Below are 27152 nucleotides of genomic sequence, written 5' to 3' on the forward strand. Positions count from 1 at the left end.
TTCCCTGCTCTCTCAATGCTTTTGTCTCTCCTCCAAAGCCCCCGCCCCCAATATCTCCCCCACCAGTATGGTTGAGAGCAGTATTTATATACGTTTGAAGGAGCAAATAAATGCAAGTTTGTGGGAGGAATGATGATGGTAGGTCACTGAGAATGGCCTACAAAAGATGCAACCCTCCTGGCATCCACCTCTGAAATCTGGCTTCAATTTGAGAAGATGAAAGTGGTTTGTTTTGAAAAACAAAACTAGGGAACACATTGATCTGTCTAAATAGACTAAATCTTTAGAAATCTTCCTTGGTCACGCAAAAGCCAACCTGAGTAGAATACTGGAATGGGAGACAGAGCTTTGTGAGGGTCCACAGAACCAGCGCAGGGAGGAGGCTGGCAAGGAACCTTGCCAGAGCCCCACAGCGTTCTGCTCCCTTTACCACCTCCCTAGGGATCCTGTTAACCATGGGCTCCCCTGATGACGTATCAGAAGATGCTACAGAGCAAATGAGGTTGGCAGGAAATACAGATGCTAAGCTCTAGTGATGACCCGTAGGCTAGGAGTGCTGAGAAGAATACTGCTCAGGGTGTAAGCCCTTTCTTGCTATTGAACCCTCTCATCAGCTGCAACTTATTAATCCACATAGAGCTAGAAGATGGCTTGTCTTCAAAGATTTCAGAGGCAACTTGCTAAATTGGAAGTGCTAGAAGTTTGGTGTCTTAGGTTTGAGTTCTGGTTCTGCCACTAAATATCTGCCTGACTCTCAGGAAGTTTCTTGAACCTCTGGCCCTCTGGCTCCTCATCTGAGGGCAAAACTAAAATCACCCCTCCCTTCCCTGGGTTAGCGGGGATGGAAAGGAGTTGAGACATGACAATACCTCGTGTAATATTCGGCATTCAGAGATTAGTTTACTATCCCTCCTGGTGTTCTGTGGTGATCGATCATCTTTCTTCAAAATTTCTTTTTTTTTTCACTTTCATTTTCTGGGAGTCAAACTGCATTGTCAATCCATTATTCTAATTACATTATTTTAAAAACATTTTCATTTATTGTGCATCTTTTCTTGGCTAGAAAAATCATTTATCCTTCTCTCTCATCCACCCACATTCCAAATCCTCTCCATCTTAAGCTTCCTTTCAACATCCACAGTCAGCACGAAAGGCCTCATGATCTTTTGCCTGTTCTAGACAAATGCACGTAGCCATTTTCTCCACCTCCGCTCTCTCCTTACCATGTCAGTAAATTACAGATATAATAATGTCACTGACTTCTCAGTGCTGACAGCCTGATGTCTTGCCTTTCTGACTTGGTTCAGCCCCTCCTTTAAGAACTCACATTGTCTAGTGAATTATCTTGATCATTTTTGGTTAGGAGATGATAGTCTTGGCAGAACAAACAGGATAAACTTGTAGGGAGATAGAGTAAGTAAACTGCTCCAGATACTCCATGCACAAGGGGCTCAGGGGCTGACATTGAGCAAGCCAGGGAGTAGGAGGTTGTAGGAAAAAGGCTGCTCATCAAGGAGACTAGAGTTGGAACCAAGAAGAGAGGGTTGGTGGACATTCTCTAAGTGCAGGGAGAATTGCAGTGTCATTTATTCAATTGCTGCTGTTTGCTGGGAGGGACTTCCTCAGATCTTCTGGGTTTAGCCCAAAATTTCTCTGACCCACTGTACATACAACTTAGCCTTGCTGTACTTGGGAGAGAGGCAGGGTTAGGGTGGCATCTGGTTGGACAATGAGATGAAGAAAAGAGGCAGAAGCAAGTGAAATTCAGTGTGGAGACAGAGACTCCATGGAAGCAGAGATTGAGAGTGAGAAGACCTAGGAAAAGGTAGGCCTCAAACCTCTTAGGTTTATTGGAATGGTGGTGGGGGTGGTGTGTGTGTGGGGGTAGATTTTCCAGTTATACATTATTGGGAATCAGAACCATTTTACTTAAATATTTCAGAGCAAATTTATCTCAGGAAACTAGCAGGCATTGGGATCACACAGATATTATATTTGTGGCAATGACAGTCAGCTTTTATTTTCTTTCCCATCAACTGAGCCCCTCAGGGAAATATAGCCAGTCTGAAGACTCCATTTCTCAGTCATACTTGCTGTGGCCAACGGTCCAGGGTTTAGTCAGTGTCAGTGGAAGCTGTAGGAAACGGACTTATGAGAAAGTTTCTTAAAAGAAAAAAAGAAATGTGGGAAATGAGCTGCGTCACTGTTCTGTTCTCTTTGCTGCCTTTTGGGACTCAGACATACTGACTGGAGCAACAGCAGCCATCTTGGATTTTGAAGTTCCCTTGAGGATGGAAGCCAAGTGTTGGGGTGATAGAGCAGCCAGATTGAGGAAATGGAGTCCCAGTAACTGCAGAGTCACAATATCAGCCTTCCTCCAGATTTCTTTTACACACAGAGAAGCAAATTTATCTCTCATTGTAAGTTTTTTGTTGTATGTATTAAACCTAATCCTAATCTGCTCATACAATAGCAGAATATCAGAGTGATTAAGGAGTGGACTGTGGAGGAAGGGTGCTTTTACTCTATTCCTTACTCTGTCATTTCTTAATCGGGAGCATTTAGTAAGTTTCCAAACTTCAGAAGCCTTTCATTCTCATCTGGTTTCCACATAAGATTGTTGTGAAGACTAAGTCAAATAATGTGTTAACACTTAGAATTCTTGGTACACAGTAAGTGCTCAATAAATAGTAACTGCTGTTTCTAAATTACCATTATTACTACTATTATTGCCATCATTACTTATCAGGTTTGATACTCATCTCCATCAATAAGCAAATGGTTTTTAAGGGTAGAAACAATTTCTTATTTATCTTTGGAACTGCCTCAAGACTAGTATACATTGGAAAACCAATACATCGTTACTGATCATTTCTTATTAGATTTCTGCCAATTATCTTTTATAAGAAGATGGTAAAAATTGCTGGTATTATGCACCAGGCAGCAGATGGATGTGGTGTGTGCATATTTTTATTTAACGCTTATCCAAATCATTTGAGATATGAGCTTGAAGGCTTGCTGTAGAAAGTGCGCGAGCTTAGGAATCATTTAGACCTATAATATGTCTGAGGTCCAATTTTAACAATGTTAAAAGAGAACTGGAAATAAACTTAGGAAAAAAGTCAAACTGGCCATCCTTCCCCACTCAAGTTCATAGGATCCATTTTGGACTTGGAAGGGCCAGACATCGCTGACATGGTGACCTTGGCTTTGTGTTTCATCCCAAGCCAACTGAATTAAAGAACTTCTGTAAACCACCCTGCCTCTATCCCTGTCATTCTCAACTAGGCTGAGAATGAGAACCAGGAAGAAAAACTATTTCCATATCTGGTTTGTTTAATCTGGTATACACAGAAGGATTTTTTTAAATTTTAGGTTTTGGTATGTGCCTGGGTCTGGTTGAAGCCTGTTGGGATATTAAAGGTCTTTTAGACAAAGGCTATAGGTTACAGCACAAGCTGCTTCCTCTGATAAGTTTCCCTTCACCTGTGATAGGGCTGTGGGGAGTTACAGTGTTGGGAAAGGGCGAGTTGGAGGAGTTTGGGAAGTTATTGTAACTTTGGGTCTTGTAAATTGACTCTTTTCCTGTCATATTTATTTGATATTATAAGTTGGTTTACATCACCAAAGGGATGATGTCACAAAGCCATGAAAATCTCTTAAGAAGCTGTTGGTCAAACAGTTTCAATGTTAACATACATTTTCTCTGTTTGTAGGTCATGGCTGCATCAGATGGTAAATTCTGTCCTTAGGACAGAACAGTTCTTAATTTTGTCTGCACATTAGAATTCCCGGAGGAACTTAAAAAAACTACAGTTCCTGGATGCTACCCGAGTCTAGTCGATTTAGAATCTCTGGGGATGCAGACTGAATATCATTACTTCTAAAAAAGAAATAAACAGAAATTAAAAAATGAGACACAAACTGCAAGAAAATATTTGCAAAAAAACACATCTAACAGGGCCTCCCCGGTGGCGCAGCGGTTGAGCGCTGGGTTGCGAAGCCTCTGCGGCCTCTGCGGCGCCGGTTCAATCCCCGGCTGCTCCCCAGCCACCGCAGGAGGGTCCCACATGGCGCACAGACCTCTCCTGCTGCCCGCTGCTCCCCTCAGCAGTGTACTTTGGTCCTTCTGCCTGCTCTGCTCCCCGCTCTGGCTCTGGTGAATTCTCTCACCCTCCCGCGCTTCTGACTGTACCCAGTGCATGTATAAACAAACAAACAAACAAATAAATAAATAAAAATTCATGCCTCTTAAAAAAAAAACAAAACACATCTAACAAAGTACTCAAATCCAGAATATATAAAGAACTCTTAAAATTTATCAATAAGAAAATTAAGCACCCAATTAAAAAAATGAACAAAAGATTTGTACAGACACTTCTAAGAAAATAAAAGATGGCAACTGAGAACATAAAAATATGTCAAAATATTAGTAATTAGGGAAGTGCAAACTAAAACCAATTGAAATTTTACTATATACCTTTTCTTTTTTAATTTTTTAAATGATTTTTTTATTAAAGATTTATTTATTTATACAAGAACTGGGGTACAGGCCAGAGGTGCGGGAGGGTGAGAGGATTCACCAGAGACAGAGCGGGGATCAGAACAGGCAGACAGAGCAATGGGTGAGACAGGAGAGGTCTGCTGCACCATGTGGGTATCTCCCTGGCTGTCTGGGAATTGAACACTTGCTGCAGAGGCTGTGGACAGCTTCACAGTGCTGCTCTCAACCCCCTGCACCACTGGGGAGGCCCTATATATCTTTAAAAATGACAAACAAATCCACCACAACCACACAGAAAGGAAAAAAACCTGATAATTCTTCGTGTTAGCAATTCCAGAACTCCTGGAATTCTCACAGATAGCTGGTGAGAATGAAGAATAGTACAGTCATTTTGGAGAAATCCTTGGAAATTTATCACAAATTTAAACACCCACTTACCATACAAACCATCAATTACACTTCTAGCTATTTACTCCAGAGAAATGTCAACTTGTGTTCCCACCTAACTGGCATATCTGTATTATTTACAATGCTTTTATTCCTAGAAGCCCTAGACTGGAAATAACCCAGTTGTCCTTCAGTGAGCAAGTGGATAAACAAATTGGTAGGATGGGATACTACTCAGCTGTAAAATGGAGTGAATTACCGATACACACAACATGAAGTATCTTGAATGCAACATACTCCCGGAAAGCAACAGAATTCAAAAGCTTACATACTGAATGATTCCATTGACATGACATTCTGGAATAGGCAAACGTATAGAGTCAGAAAACAGATGAATGATTTCCAGGGAGTGGGAGTGGGAGGAGGGAAAACTACAAAGCAGTAGCATGAAGGAATTATTTGGGTGTGCTGCGACTCTCCCTTATCTTCACTGTGCTAGAGATTATACAGCATGTGCTGGTCAAAACTCAAGGAATTGTTTATTGTCAAGGTTGAGTTCTACTGTATGTAATTATAACTCAGTAAAACCGATTTTCCCTGAACCCAAATCCATTATTCAGAAAAAAATTTCCCAAAGGGATTTAAATTTATAGTCAGGGTTGAAAGACACTGCCAGCATAACAAATTTGAATCTAGATTCTATTATTTAAATTTCAATTTCCTCACATGTAAAGTTGAAGAGACTTCATGTGTTTTAAGTATGTTAGTGCATGACATGTGTTTAATGCAAGGCTTGACACCAAATAACATTAATCACTCATTTAGTACTATGTGTGCAGGATTGTCCCAGGCCTTTTGCAGGCCTCTCATTTAGTCCTCACAGGATCATGAAGTGGGCACTAATATGACAGTTTTCAGAGAGGAGAAACTGAGGCTCAGAGAGGTTATGGAAACCAGCCAGAGTCTCACAGCAGTCTGCCAGTTTCAAGTCTAAACTTAACATTAAGGATCACTGTACACTTCTGCAATCTTAATTTCAAATGCCCTGCTCTTTGATTGTTACTTCTTATCCTGATGCTCATCAATATCCATATTCATGTCTCCACCAGCTACATCTCCTCCTTCCTCCCCACTCCCTGCCAAACATCTCCCTCTGTATGTTCAAGACACACTTCTTATCCTCCACGCTCATTTTCTCAATATTTTCATTCCAACGATTTCCTGAACTAATAGACAGCACCCTTCTCCATCTATCATACACGTCTCATGAATCACCACTACCTTCATATTCTCACTTTCTTCCATATCCAAGTTATATCACATGGTCCTGTGCTATTTCCTCTCTTTTGGCAAATACTCCTAACCCCTTCCCTTTTATTCTCATTGCCTAAAAAAAGCTAAACCTAGTGAATTTTTTTCACAATTTCACATTTTTTCACAATTTTTCTTTTATTCCACTCTTGCAACCAAGCAGTGATTATTATTGGAGATAAATGCAGACTGTGGAGACTGGATTCACCTTCGAATTTATAACCATGAATTTTTTTTAAAGATTTATTTATTTATGCATACAAGATCTGGGGTACAGGCCAGAAATGCAGGGTGGGGCAGGTGAGAGGATTCACCAGAGACAGAGTGGGGAACAGAACAGGCAGATTGACCGAAATACACTGCTGAGGGGAGCAGCAGATGGGCGAGACAGGAGAAGTCTTCTTCGCCATGTGGGTAGCTCCCTGGCTGCCTGGGGATTGAACTCATGCTGCAGAGGCTGCAGATTGCTTCATAGTGCGGTGCTTAACCACTTGCACCACGAGGGAGCCCCCTAACCATGAATCTTAAATGGGCAGTCAGTTGTGTCCAGTTTGGCATGGCATCTCTCAGCAAAAGTATTAACTGTGTTTGTCTTGTTCAGCAACATAAAGGTGCATGCATGACCAAAGGAAAGTCAATGAGAATCTTTCAGTGATTTTTGATATGTGGACACTGGGGGAAGATTTCTTTTCTTTGAATTGTGAGCTGTAAAGATGAAAAATAGCTGTCCTAAAGATGAAGTCAGTACACAAAAGAAGGAGACAAAATAGTTGAAGAGGGAAAACATGGAGCAATATCAAGCTCTGGATCCAACCATTGCACCAATATGTTGGTTGTATTGCCACTTTGGCTTTAATAGAGGGTTTTGATGAATACAGTTCAGGGCAGGGAAGATAGAGAGGGGGATTAATTTGAGAACCATTTAAAAGTCAAAGCTGGTGGGACTCATGACTGAATGTGAAAGATGAGGCAGAAAAGATATTATCAGAGAGTCCCCTGGGATGGCTGAAAGAGAGTGAGAATGTAGAAAGAGGAACCAGATGTAGATGGTGGAGACATGAATATGGATATTGATGAGCATCAGGATATTGATGAAAATTGAAACAATAAGAGGACACCTTGGAGAAAGTGTAGAGTGGTGAATATTTAGGAACAAGTGGAAGCCATGATGAAGATAGAGAAGAAATGATCAGATAGGTACGAAAAGAATAAGGACTATGTGGTCACACCACAATCAAGACAATATAAAATGTTTGAAGTGGAATGGTATGACTTTGTCACATACAACAGAGAATCCCCATAAGGTAAGTGCTGAAAAACATCTACAAGACTTGGTAAAAAAATCCATCTACATCTCCTCCATGCTCCCTATGCCCTGCCAAACATCTCCCATTGTATGTTCAAGACACACCTCAATTCAACTTACTTTTTTAATATTTTATTTTATATAATTCTTACATCATATGTAGTAGGTACAGATGTCAGAAAACAGTGGGTTGAAGAATGAGTTGAAGGTTGAGACATTGATGGGCACTGTTGAGAAATTTGAATGAGAATGAGTGGAGATACACTGGAAATGTCTAGAGAGGGTGTGGGCCTAGAAGGAATTATTTTTTCAGATGGGAGAGACTTGACTAGGAGAAGAAGCCAGTTTTGAGATGGAGAGACTGAAAATACAATTGGGTGGATTATTGAGGGTGTACAGGGAGAGGCTTAAGGGATCAAGGATTATATTTAACTTGATGATTCAAGTTGAGTTGTCTCATCAAATTAAAAAGGATGTTAAATACAAATCAGGGTACTTTCATTTTCTGTACATCCCACATGCATGACAACTATTTAAGCTGGATATATGATATGTATATAGATCTCTTCTTGTGATGGTACACATTACTACACAGAATGCCCTATACCTTAGCAGTCCTACTTCTCCTGAAATTGGAAGTAAGGTGACAAGTGTGGTGAGGATATAGACACATATTTGGTGGTAAAATATTTAAGGATCTCATGGCAGAGATCTTCAAGCTCAATGTGAAGAGATATGATTAGAGTGGGGCTTGAAGAAAACCATGAAAGTATAGAAAAATCATTGAGCAGATTTGACAATGGGCAAGTAAAAAAATTTGTGGGCCCAGCTGAGGGAGACTGGAGACAAATCTGTGATGTGCTCCTCCTGAGCTTGAGTGACATTTCCCAAGATCTCTTGTCATCCAGATGTGGACTTGGGAAGACAGAGATTGTGGGATGAATTTTTCTGGGTAGTTTTATAGGCTGGGTAATGCACAAGGGAGCAAAAGAAGCTGGGGGAATTCTTTTATTTTATTTTAAATATTTTTACATCATTTTTCATTTTTGTACAGTGTATGCATTTTCACCTCGGTTATAGTCCCCATGAAATTCCCACCCCCCAGTCATCAGTGATCTATCACCTTGGTCCTTTGTGCTCTTCCCACCCTGGTTTTGATCCTATTCCCTTCTTCCCCGCCCCTGCAGAATGTCTCTGTTTTATAATTGTCTGTTGATTTTGATTTTTGCTTTATTACAGTTATTTTTTTTTCCTGATCCCTTATTTAGATCCCCTACATTCCTCCTATAAGTGAGACCATCTGGTATTTTTCTTTTTCTTCCTGGCTTATTTCACTGAGCATGATCCCTCAAAGCTCCATCCATGTTGCTGCAAATGGCATGTGTTTATCTTTTTTGATTGCTGAGTAATATTCCATTGTGTATATGTACCACATCTTCTTAACCCAGTCATCTATTTTTCTTTTTTAAAGATTTATTTATTTATTATTTATACAAGCACCGGGTACAGTCAGAAGCGCGGGAGGGTGAGAGAATTCACCAGAGCCAGAGCGGGGAGCAGAGCAGGCAGAAGGACTGAAGTACACTGCTGAGGGGAGCAGCGGGCGGCAGGAGAGGTCTGCGCGCCATGCGGGACCCTCCTCCGGTGGCCGGGGAGCAGCCGGGGATTGAACCAGCACTACAGAGGCTGCGGGCAGGTTCGCAACCCAGCGCTCAACCCCTGCGCCACCGGGGAGGCCCATTCATCTATTTTTCTTAATGAGGTTTAGGAGCAACTCTAGCGGGAGTGAAGGGATGAGCTATATGGTCAGAATGGGTTTCCTTTGAGGTTCTTGAGGTAGTTGCATGGAACAGGGTATGGCCACAAATTCATGGCTGATGTGGCATGAGGGTTGTGGAGTGAGGGTTGTGGGCATAACAATGCTGAGTTTTGACTGAGGGGGGCTGGTGAATGGGCTTATCCACCTGGATGTTCAAATTGCCTGGGCTGGAGAGGACGACTGAGAAGGAGACCTCTCAGGAGATCAAAATATTGGTAAGCATCAGGATGATGAATGTTAATGGAGGCTTGCCATGACAGGCATTGTGCCAAGAGCTTGGCATATATTTTCACATAAACTCATCATAACAACTCTGTCTATTAAGCACTATTATTATCCCATTTTGCAGGCAAGGAAAATAAAACATCAAGAAGTTTAAGAGGTTCAGCAACTTTCTAAGACTCACACGGCAGCCAGTCAAGGGGCTTTGACATTATGATGGGAGAACAGGGGTCTGGAAAGGGGAGAGAGGTGCAGATCCTCCTGGTCTTGGGGGCGGGCATGGAGTGTGGGAATGCCGGTGGGGCAGCGGCATCCTCAAAGCTGAGCCAGGTTTTAGTTAAGGTGAAAGGAAAAAAGAACCATGTATCAAAAAGTCCAAAGATAACTTCTAAGTATCCGCACGAAAAATACAAAAGCACTAATTCGAAGGGATATACGCACTGCCATGTTTACTGCAGCATTATTTGCAATAGTGAAGAGCTGTAAACAGTCTAAATGCCAACCGGAAAATGAGTGGATAAAGAAGATATGACACACACACACACACACACACAGAGCTATAAAAAAAATCATCATTTTCTTGCCATTTGTAACAACTATGAGAACATATGGATAGACCTAGAAGGTCTTATGTCTTAGTGAAATAAGTCAGAAAGGAGAGACAAATACGTAATTTCACTCATATATGAGTGAAATTTATACAGAGATATAAAACAAATGAATGAACTAAATAAAGAGTCATTGGTAGTTACCAGAAAGGAAGGAGGAAGGGCATAAGTTGGATCTAAAGTGTCAGTTATATGGTGAACTTAATGTAGTATATGCAGAAACTGACTCTCTGTGATGCACATCTGGAATTTATATAATATTATAATGTAGTATTATTTCAATAGAAAATAATAAGTTAAAAAAAGAAATAAAGAGCCTCCCTGGTGGCGCAGGTGGTTGAGTGCCGCGCTGTGAAGCCTCTGCAGCGCGGGTTCGATCCCGGCCAGCTGGCGAGAATCCCACATGGCGAAGCAGACCTCTCCTGTCTTGCCCGCTGCTCCCCTCAGCAGGGTATTTCAGTCAATCTGCCGGTTCTGTTCCCTGCTCTGTCTCTGTTGAATCCTCTCACCCTCTTGCGCATCTGGCCGGTACCCCGGTTCTTGTATAAAATAAATAAATCTTTTTTAAAAAAAGAAATAAAAGCCAAAATACCCAGCTTTCAGAGAAAAGCCCTGAAGACAGAGGGGTATTTGATATGGAGAAGCAGTGGGAAGTTTGGTTAAGGGAGAAGCAACATGGGGCTGGTGATGTGGGAGTAGTGGCAAGACAGTGGAGGGGGACTTCTTCAGTGACAAAGGATCGGAGAATGACAGGTCTGGTTGGTAAAACCTGCTATAAATATGCTAAACTTTGACACGAGTTATTTTGGTCCCAGCACTGACTGAATGCTGAGGAGTACTCTGGCTGGACTCAGCAGGGAGATGAACCGGTGACAGAGCACCAGGATTGCCGGGGAGGTGGCCCGATGTGAAGGGCGGCTCCTTGACTGAGGCAGAGTATGGTGTTCTTTGGGTGCTTGCTGAGGGCGCTGGGCATTCCCAGGGCCTTGATGGAACTGGACCAGTAGTGTCAATGTTTAACAACTGGTCAATGTTTAACAACTGACTCTGTGAAAACAAACTGATTTGTAGCATTTGCCAATTTCTCTGGTGTAAGTACTCCCACCACAACTGATTTCAACTTATGACCTCATTGAATGCAAAGTTAGAAAGAGGGGTATGTAATTGGGGCTCCTGGTAGCTGATGTGAGCAGGCCGATCTTGGGCCATGCATCACAACCACAGAAAAGTCTACACCACAGCACTCATGAGCATCGCGGGAGGGAGGCGGGCTCCTAAATATAATGTAGCACCTGAAGGATAGACATGGGTGATTCGTTCTCAGGAAAATATAATGCAGTGCCATAAAGGTTAGATGTGGATGAGTCACTCACAGGAATGATAGTGGTTTGAAGGAGCTGGGCCATGATAGAATGGGTCTAGAGGAGACTGAAGCCTGTACTAACTGGGCAGGAGTCTTAAGCCATCCGCCCTCTGCCCTGTGCGAGACTCCCTGGTCACACATCAGCCTTCTGTCCTTCTACGCTATTCTGTTCTATATGCTAACAATTTCAGATATGTAAATTGATGATAAGAATCTGGCATCTTCTCCCAAATAATCTCTTTGCCAAAGAAGTTTGAAAATGATTGCAATCAGGTTAATGGAATTTCAAGTATCTACGGAATGCATCCCTGTGAATAATTTATTTTCATCTATAAGGAAAAAACAACCCATCTATTCTGCAGGAACCTAAATTATTAGGCAATTCATGCAGAGAATGACTTCAGGGAGAGGATATAGTGAGTGGTGAAGCCAAGAGGGAAAGTAAACTGAGGCAGGAGGGAAACAAACTCAGTCTGGAAATATTTTCCTCATCAAATTAAAAAGATGACAAATACAGGCCATTGCATGTTCACTGTTTATCCCACACAAATGAAGACTCTTTAAGCTGCATCTGTGATATGAGTGTAGAACTTGTGATGGTCTGCATTAGCACACAGAATGCCCTGTATATATCTTAGCAATCTTACTTCTCCTGAAATATTTTGAAGGGACTATGACATTCACCTCCATTATGTAAGTTGTACAATATGACCTGCCACTCTATAGCTCAGTAAACTTTATACTCTTGCAAAATAACCATCAGGAAGCAGGAATATTTTCTTTCTGTCTTTTTCAAGTTGTCCATTGACCTATCCATGGCATTCTAGGAAGATTCTGTGGTTTGCGATTCAATAGGAGAGGTGGGAAGAGAGAAAGGGAATAGGAGAGGCATTTCATAAATTATCAACATGTAAGTCCTGGTACTTAAAAATGAGTTTTATAATTCTTTCTCAGGGGAGCCAAGGATTGAGCTGAGCTACCTGTGTAGAATATCAACCTGTCAAAGTGCTGTGACAAATGGTACTTTGGGGTTCTTACAATGGCTTCATATTTCCTAGGTGCTTGGGAGATTATAGTACTAATTTTTGCTCATTAAACCCCAATCATGTGAGATTCACTGACTTGTAATTTGCTACTCTGCCTATCCTTTATTATTATTTATATCATAGCTATATCCACCTTCCCACAGTGAAAGGGAGGGTTATAGTAAGAACAGAGCCATGGTGATATGATGGGGTCAGGGGGCTGGTGGTGAGGAGTTGGGAGATAGCTGGGTGCCAGAATAATGATTTGTATCAAAAAAACAGAAAAAAGGGGAAGTTATTACAATTGAATCAAGACCTAGAACTGAATTCCTTGGCAAAAAGGGAACAAAGAGTACCTCTTATTAGCCACTTCAGAAATCGCACCAATAAATATTCTAGAAGAGTGGAATGAATAGCAGTTGGCCAGCAAGCACGCTTTCCTCAGACCTTCCCCTGCACCGAGACACTCACCAGACAATATGGATGCAACGGCTGCTATGATGAAGGACACAATGACACCAGGTCCTGCCATTTCTTTGGCGACCAGGCCAGAGACCACGTACATCCCAGTGCCCACGCAGCTGCCAACACCAAGCGAGATGAGGTCCACAGTGGTGAGCACCTGGGCAAGCTTGGTGCCATGTGCTGAGGTGGCCCCTGTTCCCTCCAGCATGGACTCCACTGGTTTGGTGCGCAGGATCCTGGAGTGCATGGCGTTCCAGGCAGCCCCCCATTGCACCCGCCGGGGGTCCAGGGAGGTGAGGAGGCCACTCATCCTGAACGGTGGGGGGTTACGGTGAAGGTCGACTGTTGGAAGGGGCTATGGAAGCCTTAGTGGATACTTCTGGGACTCATCTAGTGGTCAGGGATCGCCCTCTTGGAAAGATCCAAAAGGTCCCAATGCAGCCTCCTCCTGGGCACGAATGTCTGCGGGAAACACAAGAAAGGAGGAGGTGAGACCAAGTGAGAAACAACCCTGACTGGGGACTCAGCTGGAGGTCAGTGTGCTGAATGGCAGACTGCTCTGGCCTGGGGACTCACAGTGCAGGAAGGACGCATTGCTCCCTTTGTGTCCCTGGGAGTCCTAAATCACAGGCTGTAGCTTGCACTGTGTCACATAGTCATCCTGAAAGGGTGGTTTAAAACAAGGCTCTATCATTATAAAGTCACTTAGTGGGGTCTCCCCTGGTGGCGCAGGCGGTTGAGCGCCATGCTGTGGAGCTGCCCGCAGCCTCTGCAGCGCCAGTTCAATCCCGGCCGGTCGGTGAGGGTCCCACATGGCGTGGCAAACCTCTCCTGTCTCACCTGCGGCTCCCCTCAGCAGTGTATTTCATAGTCTGCCTTTTCTGTCCCCTGCTCTGTCTCTGGTGAATCCTCTCACCCTTCCGCGCCTCTGGCCTGTGCCCCGGTTCTTGTGTAAATAAATACATCTTCAAAAAAAAAAAGTCACTTAGTGTTGATGTGAAGATTAAATTAATGTATATCTGAAAGGATCTTAAGCTGGCACATGGAAATGGCTGTCTAAACTTGAAGTTCTTACCTGCTTCAGCCAAGATTTGGTCTGTCATTCTTGGGGATATTTTGGGGGTGGGGCACAATATCCTTATTTTAACATAAGGATGAGAATTAGATCAATGACTCTCAATAGGATAAGTGCCACTCCACAGGATCATTTTGGAACTTTATGCTCAAATGACATGAAATATGTTTAGAGCAATTTTTTGCTTTCCAAGATTTGGTGGGCAGGCCAAATATTCGGGATGTTGCCATTGCCATGAAATTTTAAAATATGAGACATTCTTTAGATGAAAATTCTGGTTGTGATGATCTGAATCTAAAATCTAACTATTTTGGGCCTCCCTGGTGGTGCAAGGGGTTAAGCACTGCACTATGAAGCAACCCGCAGCCTCTGCAGCATGAGTTCGATCCCCAGCTGGCCAGGGAGCAACCCAAATGGCGAGGCAGAACTCTCCTGTCTCTCCTGCTGCTCCCCTCAGCAGTGTATTTCAGTAGATCTGCCTGTTCTGTTCCCCACTCTGTCTCTGGTGAATCCTCTCACCCCCTGCATCTCTGGCCTGTGCCTCAGATCTTGTATGCATAAATAAATAAATCTTTAAAAAAATAAATAAAATCTAACTATTTTAAAGTCAGAAGTAAAAAAAAAATATCTGATGGTTTCACTATAGGGGAATATAGGGAATATAGGGGAACTGAACAAAGTATCAAGGAAGTAACAAAACTTGTAGACAGAGCATAGATCTGAGGCACACAGCAGGGGAGGGGTAGGGGAGGTGTCAAAACAGGGGAGGGAATAGCACAAGGGACTGTGGTGATGTCCTAGGTGATGTGGTGGTAGAATTATGGGGAGTACACATGAGGGGAGAAATCAAATATTGTACAGAAATGAACAATGTAAGAAAATAAAAAATAAATTAATAAAAATCTATTTTACAAATAAACACACAGGATTTTTTGGAATCGTTTAAATATACATGTGCATTGAATTTTCAGGAATGCAACTATAGGATAAATTGAAGGGCAGTGGTAATTTCTTTAGCTTGAAACTTAAGAGGAGTGGTTTTTTTTTTTTTTTTTGATTGCTGAATAGCATTCCACGTGAATATATACCACATCTTCTTGATCCAGTTCTTATACAAGGGACTATGGTGATGGTGCACAGGTGAATTGGTGGTGGGAATTTTACAGGAACTACACCTGAGAGGAGAAAGCATGCAATGTGCAAGGAGGAAGAATGATGTAATATATATATATTAAATAAAAATTAAAAAAAAAATAGGGCCTCCCCTGGTGGCGCAGCAGTTGAGTGCTGGGCTGTGAAGCTGCTCACAGCCTCTGCAGCACCAGTTCGATCCCCAGCTGCTGGCGAGGGTCCCACATGGTGTGCAGACCTCTCCTGCTGTGCCCGCTGCTCCCCTCAGCAGTGTATTTTGTCAGTCTGCCTGTTCTGCTCCCTACTCTGGCTCTGGTGAATTCTCTCGCCCTGCCGCGCTTCTGAGTGTACCCAGTGCTTGTATAAATAAATAAATAAATCTTTAGGAAAAAAACCACCTTTAAAAAAATTTTACAAAATAGGCGTGGCTCACCATTTCAGAAAAGCAAGCTTCTCATGGCAATGCTGCCCATCCCCCACATAGCACACCTGCCACTATATCTTGTGGCAATGATACTTCATATAGAGCAAGCACCTGACAACTCCCTCTGCACTGCTCAAGAGTTTGCATGTGGCAATGTTTTACAGGCAGAAAGCTTAGCCATGAGTTTTGCTTTAAGATATTAATGAAGAGAGACAAGATATTTATTACAAGGAAAGAGGTGTTGGGTCTGATGGGGTTGGTGATATTATGTTAGATGATTTCTAAAGTTTTGTCAAGTTAGAAATTGCAAAGATTATGAGGCTACTTTTTGAAAGACAGAAATTTTACAAAATTTTAAAACAATTTTTAAAGTAAAACTGAACACTTATTCCAAGTATTGTGCTAATAAGCCCAGGAATTCACATTTACAATAAGTACCCTCCCATGCAATCTACTGATATTATTAATTAATACTACTTAGCACTTACTGTAACACTTATCTGCTTCTAAACCTTTTGCAAACACTACCTAATCAGGCGATTAGGTGAAATGTGGCAGTTTGGTTCACAGGGGTTGGGGGATAACCCCACTGTTTTAATTTCTTCCAAGACATGACAGGTTGCCACGTGCTGTATTTTAATTTTGCTGGTGGTTTACATATCACAAAAGTTGGATAGCACCACTGTGTATTCCAGAGTCATTTAATAGCCTAGAATGTCAGCGTATTTTTGTTTAGATTTCCAGATTTGTGAGAAAATGTGTCACATGTATACTTGGAAGACTCTAAGAACAAAGACTTTGCTTGAGCTTTTATGGAGAAACTAATGTATACATTTATTTTATTTCAATATAGTCAGCATGTGTGGAACATCCATTATGCACCAGGTATAGCATCAAGTTTGGAGGTGCAAAAACATGGTCCTGTTCCCATGGAACAATACATAGGGGAAAATTTGTTTATTTATTTTTATTTTTGGACAATATATGATTTCTTCCCTCAGGTGTGGCCACTGTGGTTCTCCCAATACCATAGCACCCACAGTCCACCAGCTTAGTCCTTTGCCTTTTATTATCTTTCTTATTAGAAAGGAATAGCACATCTTTTAGAGAAAAATTAGACAATATAAATAATGAGAGACTAGACTATACAATGTTGATAAAACCACATTATTCCAGGGAGCAATAAGGGCTAAGTTATATGTTGAATTGTGCACCCCCCACCAATTTATTGAATTACTACCCCCCCCGCCCCCCCCCCCAGACCTCAGACTGTGACCTTATTTGGAAGCAGAGTTGTTGTAGATGTAATTAGTTAAGATGAGTTCGTCGTGGGGTTAGATGGGCAGCTTATCCTATATGACTGTCCTTTTCAAAAGAGGAGGTTGGGACATTGAAATACACATGCTGGGAAAAGGAGATGTGAAAAAGAAGCAGAGATCAGGGTGCCAGGTCTATGGCCAATGAACCACCAGAGGCCAAGAGACAGAGGCCAGGCACAGACCCATCCTTGCCACCCTGCCGGCACCTGATCTCAAATGTGCAGCCTCCAGAATGTGAGATGTTTTATGTGAAGTCACGCCCAGTGTGGTGTTCAAGCTGACCATGTGACTTTCAGTGGGGAGGGGGAGGGATGGGGGGCAGATGGAGGAAGAGCACAATGGTCTTTGGTGGAAGATAATAGGTCCTTGGGTGGAGGGAAGCACCCATTGTCCTTGGTGGGGAGCTATGGTGACCACAACTTGGAGGGTGGGGTGGGGATCCTATACTGTCAAAATGTTGGCAAGGATGTAGAGCAAAAGTACTTCCAATAACAATGAATAAATTAAAAAAAATAGCTCTAGCATATGATCTAGCAATTCCACTCCTTGGTATCTATCTATAGAAAACAAAACCACTAATTCAAAGGGATAGATGCCCTCTTTTGTTCAATGCAATGCTGTTTACTGTAGGAATAAAAGTCACCCCATAGCATTCTTTTTACAGCAGTCCTAGCGCATGAATACAGGAGATACAGGAATTAAACCAGGTGATGAAGGAGCAAGCAACGTGGTCTCTGAGGTCAGAACATTGGCTCCCTAGTGACATAGGAGCTGTAGTGCCTGGTGTCAGGGAATTGTGTTCCTGCAAGAGTGGGATAAGTCCAGAGGGAGAGCTGGGCGGCCTGTATGGTACAGGGGAGGGGAAGGATTAGAATGCTGTGTTATAGCTGCGTGTGTGTTGACCAATTGAATCCTATGGCAAATTGGCTTTTACAGATGTTTGGAGGCTCCTCAAAAATGGATCTACCATGTGACCAGTGATTTCACTCCTAGGAATCTACCCAAATGGCACTATAATACTAATCCAAAAGGAAACCCACATTCCTGTTTATTGCAGCACTATTTACAATAGTCAAGATAAGGAAACAACCTAAATGCCCTAGAGCACATGAGTGGATTAAGAAGATGTGATATAGACACAACGGAATACTACTCAACCATCAAAAGGGATAAACTCATGCTATTTGCATCAACATGGATGGAGCTGGAAGGGATTATGGGCAGCCAAATAAATCAGAAGGAGAAAGCTAAATGTTGATGGTTTCACGAACATGCAGAATATAGAGAAACTGAAAATTTCTCTATAAAAGACAAAGGGTCAGGAAAAATACAAAGCTTGTAAGGTGACCATGGATCTAAGGCACACAGCAGGGGAGGGAGAAGGAGAGGAGTCAAAACAGGAGAGGGAAGAACACAATGGAATATGGCGATGGGTCATGGGTGCTGTAGTGGTGGGAGAACTATGAGGACAACACATGAGGGGAGAAATCAAACATTATCCAAAAATTAACAATGTAAGAAAATAAATATAAAAAAAAAAAACAGCAGCCAAAAAAGGAAAAAAAAAAAACCCAAATTGGCCTTTACAGAGGAGGCAGTGAGGGCTAAGTCATGGAGCTCATAAGGTAGAACCAGCCCTTGGCCCTGGGGTGTCTGCTTGCAGAGCTCACCTCCTTGCTCCCAGCTTTCCTTCCTGAGAGGCAAAGGTGAGACAGCGGAGGCTCTTGCAGACCAAGAAGCTCAAGTTTGCCGTTTGTGCAGTGAGAAGCCATTGGAAGGTTTTGCTCAGGTGAGAGGTGTGATTTGATTTACACTTTTTTTATTTTTTATTGTGTTTACTTATTTATTTTTTTAAATAATAAATTTTATTTTTATATTCCCCCATACAATTGCAAACCCCCCATTCTGACCCCAATCCCTCCCCTCCCGCCCCCCACCCCCCAAAAAGTGTCTCTGGTTCATAGTTTTCTGTTGATTTTGATTTTCACTTTCTTATATTCATTTTCCTGGTCCCTTATTTAAGTTTTCTAGATTCCTGCTATGAGTGAGACCATCCGGTATTTTTCTTTTTCTTTTTGGCTTATTTCGCTGAGCATGATCCCTTCCAGCGCCATCCATGTTGTTGCAAATTGCATGTGTTTATCTTTTTTGAATGCTGAGTAATATTCCATGGTGTATATGTACCACATCTTCTTGATCCAGTCATCTATTTGTGGGCATTTGGGCTGTTTACTTTAAACGCTCATTGTTGCGACTGTGTGAAGTTGAGACATGAAGATTCGTGTCCTGAGGATAAGTTCATCCCAGAATGGAGGTGAAAAGGTGAGTGAGTGGTGGGCTAGCTGCCCAGGGAGGCAGACAAGCAAACAGACAACTTGTGCCCAGGGCAGTTCTGCAGCCTTGGCATGGCCTGTACCCAAAGACTGTACCTGGAGGGAGGGGGACAAACTAGGAGACCCACAGAGAGCCACAGGCACGTGTTTTGGAAATGAGGAGTGTGGTGGCCCCTGGCAGGCACAGTAACTGCAGGTGGCTTTGCCATCGGCATTTTGATGATGGTAAAGGCTTTTCAGATGACAAAATCCCTTTCCAGGGGTTCTTCCTCTTGACTGCACAATGGAATCACCAAGGGATCTTTCAGAAATAGTGGTGTGTGGCCCCCACCCCAGAAATTCCAATTTAATTGGCCTGATGTATGGATTAGATATAGGAATTCTGTAAAGCTCCACAAATGGTTCTGGCCAGTGAGGATTGGGGTCCACTGTCTTTTGCCCCACAAATGATTATGGTGCTGATGGAAAACCAGACATGGACGATGATGGTGAATTTTCTGTGTCAGCCTGAATGGGTTGATAACAGATGATTGCTGGTAAATCATTATGTCCAGTGTGTCTGGAAGGGCATCTCTGGAAGAGACTAGTGTTTCAGTTAGCAAACTGGCTGCAGAAGGTCTTCTCCCCTGCTTGGCTGGGTGGCATCTGGATTTATCAGTAGAGGGCTGAATACAGCAGAGAGACAGAGGCATGGTGAATTTGTTTGTACTGAGACATCCATCTTCTGTCCTTGGGCTTTAGTCTTCTATTTCTTAAGCATTTGCCCTGTGATGGGGACTTAAACCATTTGTTCCTTCACCTCTCTCCTCAGGCCTTCCTGCTTCTCCAGCTTGCAGACGCTGATTGTGGGACTTTAGGCCACATAATATGTGAGCCAATCCCTACATTAATCCTCCCCCGCCATCCGTACCTCTATATATCCTATTGCTTCTGTTTCTCTGGAGAACTCTAGCTAGCACATTATCACTTTGCTCGTGTGATCATGTCTGACAGGCGCTTCCTGTTTCTCTTCCTGGGTCCGTGGGAAGCTGTCTTCTGCAGGCAATGACTGTGGTCTGAAGCTATCTTCTGTGACACTTGTCCTGAACGAGAAATTGTCACCAGAACATGGAGAAATGCATCAGCTTATTGGGGGTGTGTGTGTGACAGTTTCCATTTGATAGATAATTGGAAACTGGGGTGAAAACATAAGAGAACCAACTAGAACAAAAGTTGAGAGTGGCAAGAATTCCTTCTTGGCTCTCTTCCTTTTATGCAATTCCTCCAAGTGTTTGCTTTATTGATGAAAACAAGAGCTTGGGGGCATTTCCTTTCTTGGTAGGAAATTTACTGAAGAGAACAAAATGTACAAAAGAAAACACGCTTCTAAATGATATTGACAATATCCATATTCATCCATACCCTCAGATTATGTTAATCAGAGATAGTTTTGGAAGCTCATTGCTGTTGTCTTTCCAAGATGAGCAATAAATGTGTGTTTGTGCTTTCTCTAGCACTCTAATTCAAGTTTCTCAAAATACTTCACAGCTATACCTAAGAGGGCTTGCAGGGCCTCCGGGAGAAGACAGTTATCATGTGGTGCCCTGGCGCGCTTCAGGGCTCGGTGGCTCCAAGTATAATGACAGTAAAAGCAGGTTTGTGTAAGGATGGAGGTAATTACGGTTTAGAAGTTCACTGAATAGGTAGGATTATAGAATTAGGCTAGAGTCCGACTTTGGAGGCGAGGAGAGGAAGGAAATGAGGGCTAGCAAAACCGTAAACAGCCCCAAATCATTCCTGATTTTGCAAATACACTAAGGGATCACAAAAATCCTTTCATGACATTCCCGGGGAGCACTTGCCCAGCTTTGTTGAAACATCTGGAGCAGCAGGGAGCACTGGCTGAGAGAAACAGCCCCCTCACCTGGCTGGACAGGCGTGACTGCTACGTAGGTCTCGCAATCAACATCTCCCGGCAAAGAGAGGACACAGAGCAAAAATGCCTCCTTGATGAGGAGTCATCAAGGAGTCCAAAGCAGTCTAATAAATAGACCGAGGCCGTCCCTGACTGTCTTTATCCCTTACTGCCAATGCCCTGGCCCATCTATGTTCCCTCCACTTCTCTAGGCAGCTCTCCAAGAATGCTTTGCCTGCTGTATTGTCCTTACCCTGGTTTTTTCTCTCCTCAAACTCCCCCATGTTTCTTCTGACTACAGACTGTGCACCCTGACATTTTCACCCCAAGGGATTCATGCTTATCTTTGTCATGCTTAGAGAGAAGGGCTTTTTTTTTATTTTAGGATTTATCATTTTTTACATTTCTTAGACAATATTTTCTTCCCCCCACCCCCTCAGATTGAGTCCCATAGAATCTCCTTCCCCAAGGCACCCATGCACCGTCACCACAGTCCCCTGTGCTCCTCCCTCCCTCCCTCCCTCCCACCCCTCTCCCTCCTCCTCCCCTGCAGTGTGTCTCTGGTTTATACTTGTCTGTTTTTGCTTTGTTATGTTTTGTACTGTTATTATTATTATTATTTATACTGATGCCTTATTTGGTTCCCCTATATTCCTGTTATAAGTGAAACCATCCGATATTTTTCTTTCTCCTTCTGGCTTATTTCACTGAGCATAATTCCCTTTAGCTACATCCACATTGCTACGAATGGCATGAGTTTATCTTTTTTGATTGCTGAATAATCTTTGACAAAAGAGCAAAGGATATGCATCGGAACACGGACAGTTTGTTCAATAAATGGTGCTGGGAAAACTGGACCTCCACATGCAAAAAAATGAAACCAGACCACTACCTCTCACCGTGCACAAAAATCAACTCAAAATGGATAAAAGACCTGGACATAAGACCTGAAACCATGAAACATATAGAAGAAAATATAGGTAAAACACTACAGGACATACATCTCAGAAACATCTTTAAAGACTCATCACCCCAAGCAGTGATAGTGAAGACAAAGATAAACACCTGAGATTACATCAAACTGAAAAGCTTCTGTACAGCCAAAGAGACATTAACCAAAACAGAGAGACACCCCACTGATTGGGAAAAAAATCTTTGCACTCCAGTCAACTGAGAAGGGCTGTTGGTATCTAAAGGGGTGCCTCAGCAAATATGCTTGAGTCTTTTGGTGTTACGCATTTCATTCTTTTAGCACTTGATTTTTCTCCCCAAGATGTACACACACCCTCATTTGGCTAGGATGAGGTAGGATCATCTACAATTAGCCCCCAACTCCTGATCTTTCTGCCTGTGACTTACTGTGTCTCGTTCAACCAGTTTTTGTGGATTCTCTGCTGAGGTCCTTGCTTTTGTTAGTCTTTTTATTCTCTCCAAGCTGCAAGATGTGACTCTCTGTTTGCAACCAGCTGTGGATGTACGTGCCTGTCAGTCACTGTGACTGTACAGGGTATCCAGGTACAGCTCAGTTTGTGTGTATGACAGGGCCAGCCTCATCGAACAGAACCCCCTAGTAATTGAAATCCAGATCTGTGTCTTGGTAATTTTCTCCTGTTGTTCCCACTTTGGTTCTGTGTATCTATGCAGAGTAGGGCTAATCTGTTTACAGGAAACATCTTTAAATTTGAAGGCAACTAACATTCTCTTGGAGCCTTATCTTCCCCAGACTAAACATTTCACTTTCTTCAGTGACCAACAGTGTCTTGTATGTTACAGTTTCTAGATCAATCACATTCTGATTTGCACTTCTTGGGCAGGCTGCAGTTTATCATGGTTGACATTTTGGGACTGTGGCAGAGTGATAAGGAAGATGTTTTTGATTTATTGGTGTGTGGGTGTCCAGAAAATTCACTCAGATGTGCAACTGGCAGAATACCTGATTTTCAGAGCGCTATTCTCCACAGTGACAACTTCGCAAAGTGTTTGGTCAAAACTACTTCAAGTATTTTTAGATCACCTACCATTTTATTTAACATTGTGGAATCTCAGCCACAGCTGGCTTTGTTTTGCCTGTAATATCTTTTAAGGGGGAGTTTGACTCTCTGACAGTTGAGTAACCTGCACAAGAGGCCGTGCCAATTCAGTTTCCTTTTCAAAAGTTTGAAAGTTACTATTTATTTATTATTTCTAAAATGATTGAGAACATTAATCAGTTTTTGCAGCATTCGTTTGCAGTTACAAGCAACCCTCAATTTCAAAGTTACAAACATAACTTTGATCTCTTGCTGTGACCCTACTTCTGACTGTAAATTGGCTTCTGCTCTTTTCATCAATCTGGAATGTGAATCCGCAAACGTCTTCTCATTCTGGAAGCATCTCAGGCTAAAGAGCCATTTCTACCTGACACACACTGTTGTCTTGTGGCCCAGGGTAAGACAAAGGACATAGGGGAATGGGCCATGCCCTGCTGCCTCTGTTTGGAACTGGTGTTTCCACAGACTTTGTTCTGGCTAAAGTGAGTCAAAAGAACAGGCCTAAACTTAACAGGGTAGCTTGGATACTTGCCCTATGAAAGCAGATGAGTCATAAATTAAAGGGTGAAGTTGTACCCTTTTCTTTTAAAGGAGAATGTGGACAGCTGTGACAATAACTTAAGTCACACTGCTGAGCTGCTACTATGTACTAGGCAAAGCGACTGTATTTTTTTCTTTAGTTTTTTTTTTCTCTTCCTGAAATGGGCACCTGAGGTGTGAAAATAAAGAAATTCTGTTGTGTTCATTCTTGCACTTCCACAATTTATGCTGTGAGGTGTAACTATCGATTTCCTTCAGTGACCAGCATAAATCCAAAATTGATCTATTTCTGACACCATGCAGAACAAAACAATACATCATTTCTTTAAAACCGTGTATGAGGATAATTGGTATTTACCTTGTTTTGGGATAATATTTCTGCTTTAAAAAAAGTATCCTACTCTGCTTCCTTGTTTATCAGTACTCCAGGGGTTGAGTATGTATTTATTTGGTAGAAACTGTCATGAAAACACTCTCAAGAAAATGTCTGGCATCTACTTCATGGGATAAGTGAGAAGCTCATTCTGAGATCTGGTTATTTAGCACAAGATACCCGTGTTCTTCTGGAACACCCCAGCTTGGGAGGATATCACAGTCTGATATCACCTTCCATTCTGTTCGCCCACTGATCCCAGTTGGGTTTCTGGTCTCTGTGGTATCATGTGTTATTCATTGTACATATAATCATATGAACAAAGCCAGAGTGCAGGAAAAGAAGAACTCCACTAGACAGACATTACTGGGAGACCTTTCTTCCCGAAGGGACACATCACGCAATAAAATTAGTTATCCTTCCATGACCACTGCTAAAGATTTAAGAAATCACATTAAATTAATCATTGCCAAAAGCATTTAATGAATTCTTACAATGCATTTAGATTAATGGTAGCTGTTATGGTCATAAAAGAAATTCCTATAAGATACAGACCATCAGGAATTTAGACACAAGACAAGTCCAGTGGGGTGTGGGTGAGATCTGTTTGTCTTTCCTATAAGCTGTGCCAGTTTTCTGACCAGCATGGGGTACATTAAAGGCTCCTTTGTCTTTTGATTGGCATGGTCAATGAGAGGTACCTGCAGGCAGTTGGGAGGATGGAGGATGGCTAAGGGCCTTTCTGCAGCTTCTCCCTGCCAGTCACAGTGGGTTGACCATGTCCATCCATTAAAGACTCTGGTTCTTGCCAGGTGGCCTCCCCATGTACAGTGCTCTCTCTCTTACCTGGTAACTCTTCTCTCCTTTCGTCCTGTTAGCCAGAGGCTGCTACCCATAGCTCTAATCCCCAGAACTGAACTTTACCTTGGGATGATCTACCTGCTGCCAGCATTTCTATATTCTTTTCAAAATCATTACACAAAATATCAGATTTGAGTGTCATCTGCTTCATGCTAAGACCCTGACTGATCCGGGGGGATATCTTGGGGCCTGAGAAATACAGTTTAATCAGTATAATCAATTACACTGAGTTCTTTAGAGATACTGGGTTTGAAATCAGGTCACTGAGGCCAGAATTCTGCTATGTGAACTTGACTGAGTTTCAAGATCTCTGAGCCACAGTTTTCTCACCTGAAAGATAAAAGTCATCACAGTTACCCCCATAGAGTTGCTATGAGGGCACCATAACTGTGAATGCAGTTTGGAAACTACAAAGCTGTCTTTCAGCACTGGCATTGAAATAGTAACCTGTGCCTCAAAAAATGTCTGAGACATGGCGAGAAATTGGGTAATTAATAAAAATAGACAAAAACCTGTTTGCCTTGCTTCTCATACCTAAGTGGGATGGTGAGCCATTAAAGGTTTGAAAACCTTTGAACAAGAAGGTTGATATGACAGGACTTTTCTTTTCCTGACTCACATTTGGCTAGTCAGAAAAATTAATTTGCTATAACATATTTCCCAAGAATTCCAGTTACTTAGAGTTCAATTGTATACAAAAATTATTGAGAAACATGATGAGCCCATAGGATATTTCCAAAATCACCTGCAGATATTTCAAGTTTCTCTGTGAGAAACAACAAATTTTGGCAGTAGTGCAGAGAGAAAAGAATCCTCATGCACTGCTGGTGGGAATGCAGACTGGTCCCGCCCCTGTAGAAAACAGTATGGAGTTTCCTCCAAATATTAAAACTAGATCTATCATATGATCTAGCAATTTCACTTCTAGATATCTATCTGAAGAACATAAAAACACTAATCTGAACACTGAGACTCCTATGTTCATTGTAGCACTATTTACAATAATTACATTATGGAAACAATTTAAGTGACGAATGACAGATGAGTGGATAAGGAAGATGTGGTATATGTAAACAAAGGAATAATACTCAATAGTGAAAAAAATAGATGAGATCTTGCCAGTTATGACAATGCAGATGCAACTGGAGGGGATTATGCTAACTGAAACAAATCAGAAGGAAAAAGATAAATACTGAATGATCTCACTCATATGTGGAACTCTAAGAAAGAAAATAAAGGAGCAGACAAAATTAAACAAACAAACAAAAAAAAAAACACTCTAGAAGTCTAACTGCAAAATTGAGACTACTGGAGGGGGAGGATGTATTTTTATATGGGCCTGTATTGCTATGAATTTCCTATAAAGTACTGCTTTTAAAGCATTTTGCAAAGTCTGGTAGCTTGTCTCTCCATTTTCATTAGTCTCTAGATACTTTTTTTTTTTTTTAAGATTTATTTATTTATTTATACAAGCACTGGGTACAGTCAGAAGCACGGGAGGGTGAGAGAATTCACCAGAGTCAGAGCAGGGAACAGAACAGGCAGACTGATGAAGTACACTGCTGAGGCGAGCAGTGGGCGTGGCACGATAGGTCTGTTGCGCCATGTGGGACCCTCGCCTGCAGCTGGGGATCGAACTGAACCGGCACTGCAGAGGCTGTGGGCAGCTTTGCAACCCAGGGCTCAACCGCTGCGCTACCGGGTAGGCCCTCTAGATACTTTTTTATCTTTTCTTTGACTTCTTCATTGACCTAAGCATTGTTCAAAAGCATTCTGTTTAGTTTCCACATAGTTTGCTTTGCTCCAGGATTTCCTTTATGGTTAATTTCTAGCTTTATAACATTATGCTCTGTGAAGATGCTTGATATAATTTCAATTTTTGTATATTTTTGAGGCTTGTTTTATGTCCTAGTATTTGATCTATTCATGAAAACTTCTAGAAATAATAAATGAATGCACAAAGTGGCAGGATACAAAATTAGTAGACAAAAATCAGTGACATTTCCTTATGTAAACAATGTATCAGAAGAAAAGGGAATGAAGGAATACAGTTCCATTTACAATCATGCCAGAAAGAATGAAATACCTGGAAATAAACCTGACAAAGGAGGTGAATCACTTGTACAATGAAAACTATAAAACTCTATTAAAGGAAGTAAAAG

General features: G+C 42.1%; 1 protein-coding gene across 1 annotated transcript in view; it reads right to left on the reverse strand.

Annotated features, from left to right (window-relative positions):
- Positions 1–13320, reverse strand: part of SLC7A14 (solute carrier family 7 member 14) — a gene marked incomplete at both ends in the record, with an annotated part of 49136 nt that extends 35816 nt beyond the window's left edge. The window contains one exon of the mRNA XM_084231626.1: positions 13017–13320. Within this exon, the coding sequence (XP_084087752.1) occupies positions 13017–13320 (304 nt within the window). The remainder of the gene's footprint in view (positions 1–13016) is intronic.
- Between the last annotated feature and the right edge of the window lie 13832 nt (positions 13321–27152).

The sequence above is a fragment of the Talpa europaea genome (assembly GCF_964194135.1).
Source record: "Talpa europaea genome assembly, chromosome: 4".
Lineage (NCBI taxonomy): Eukaryota > Metazoa > Chordata > Mammalia > Eulipotyphla > Talpidae > Talpa > Talpa europaea.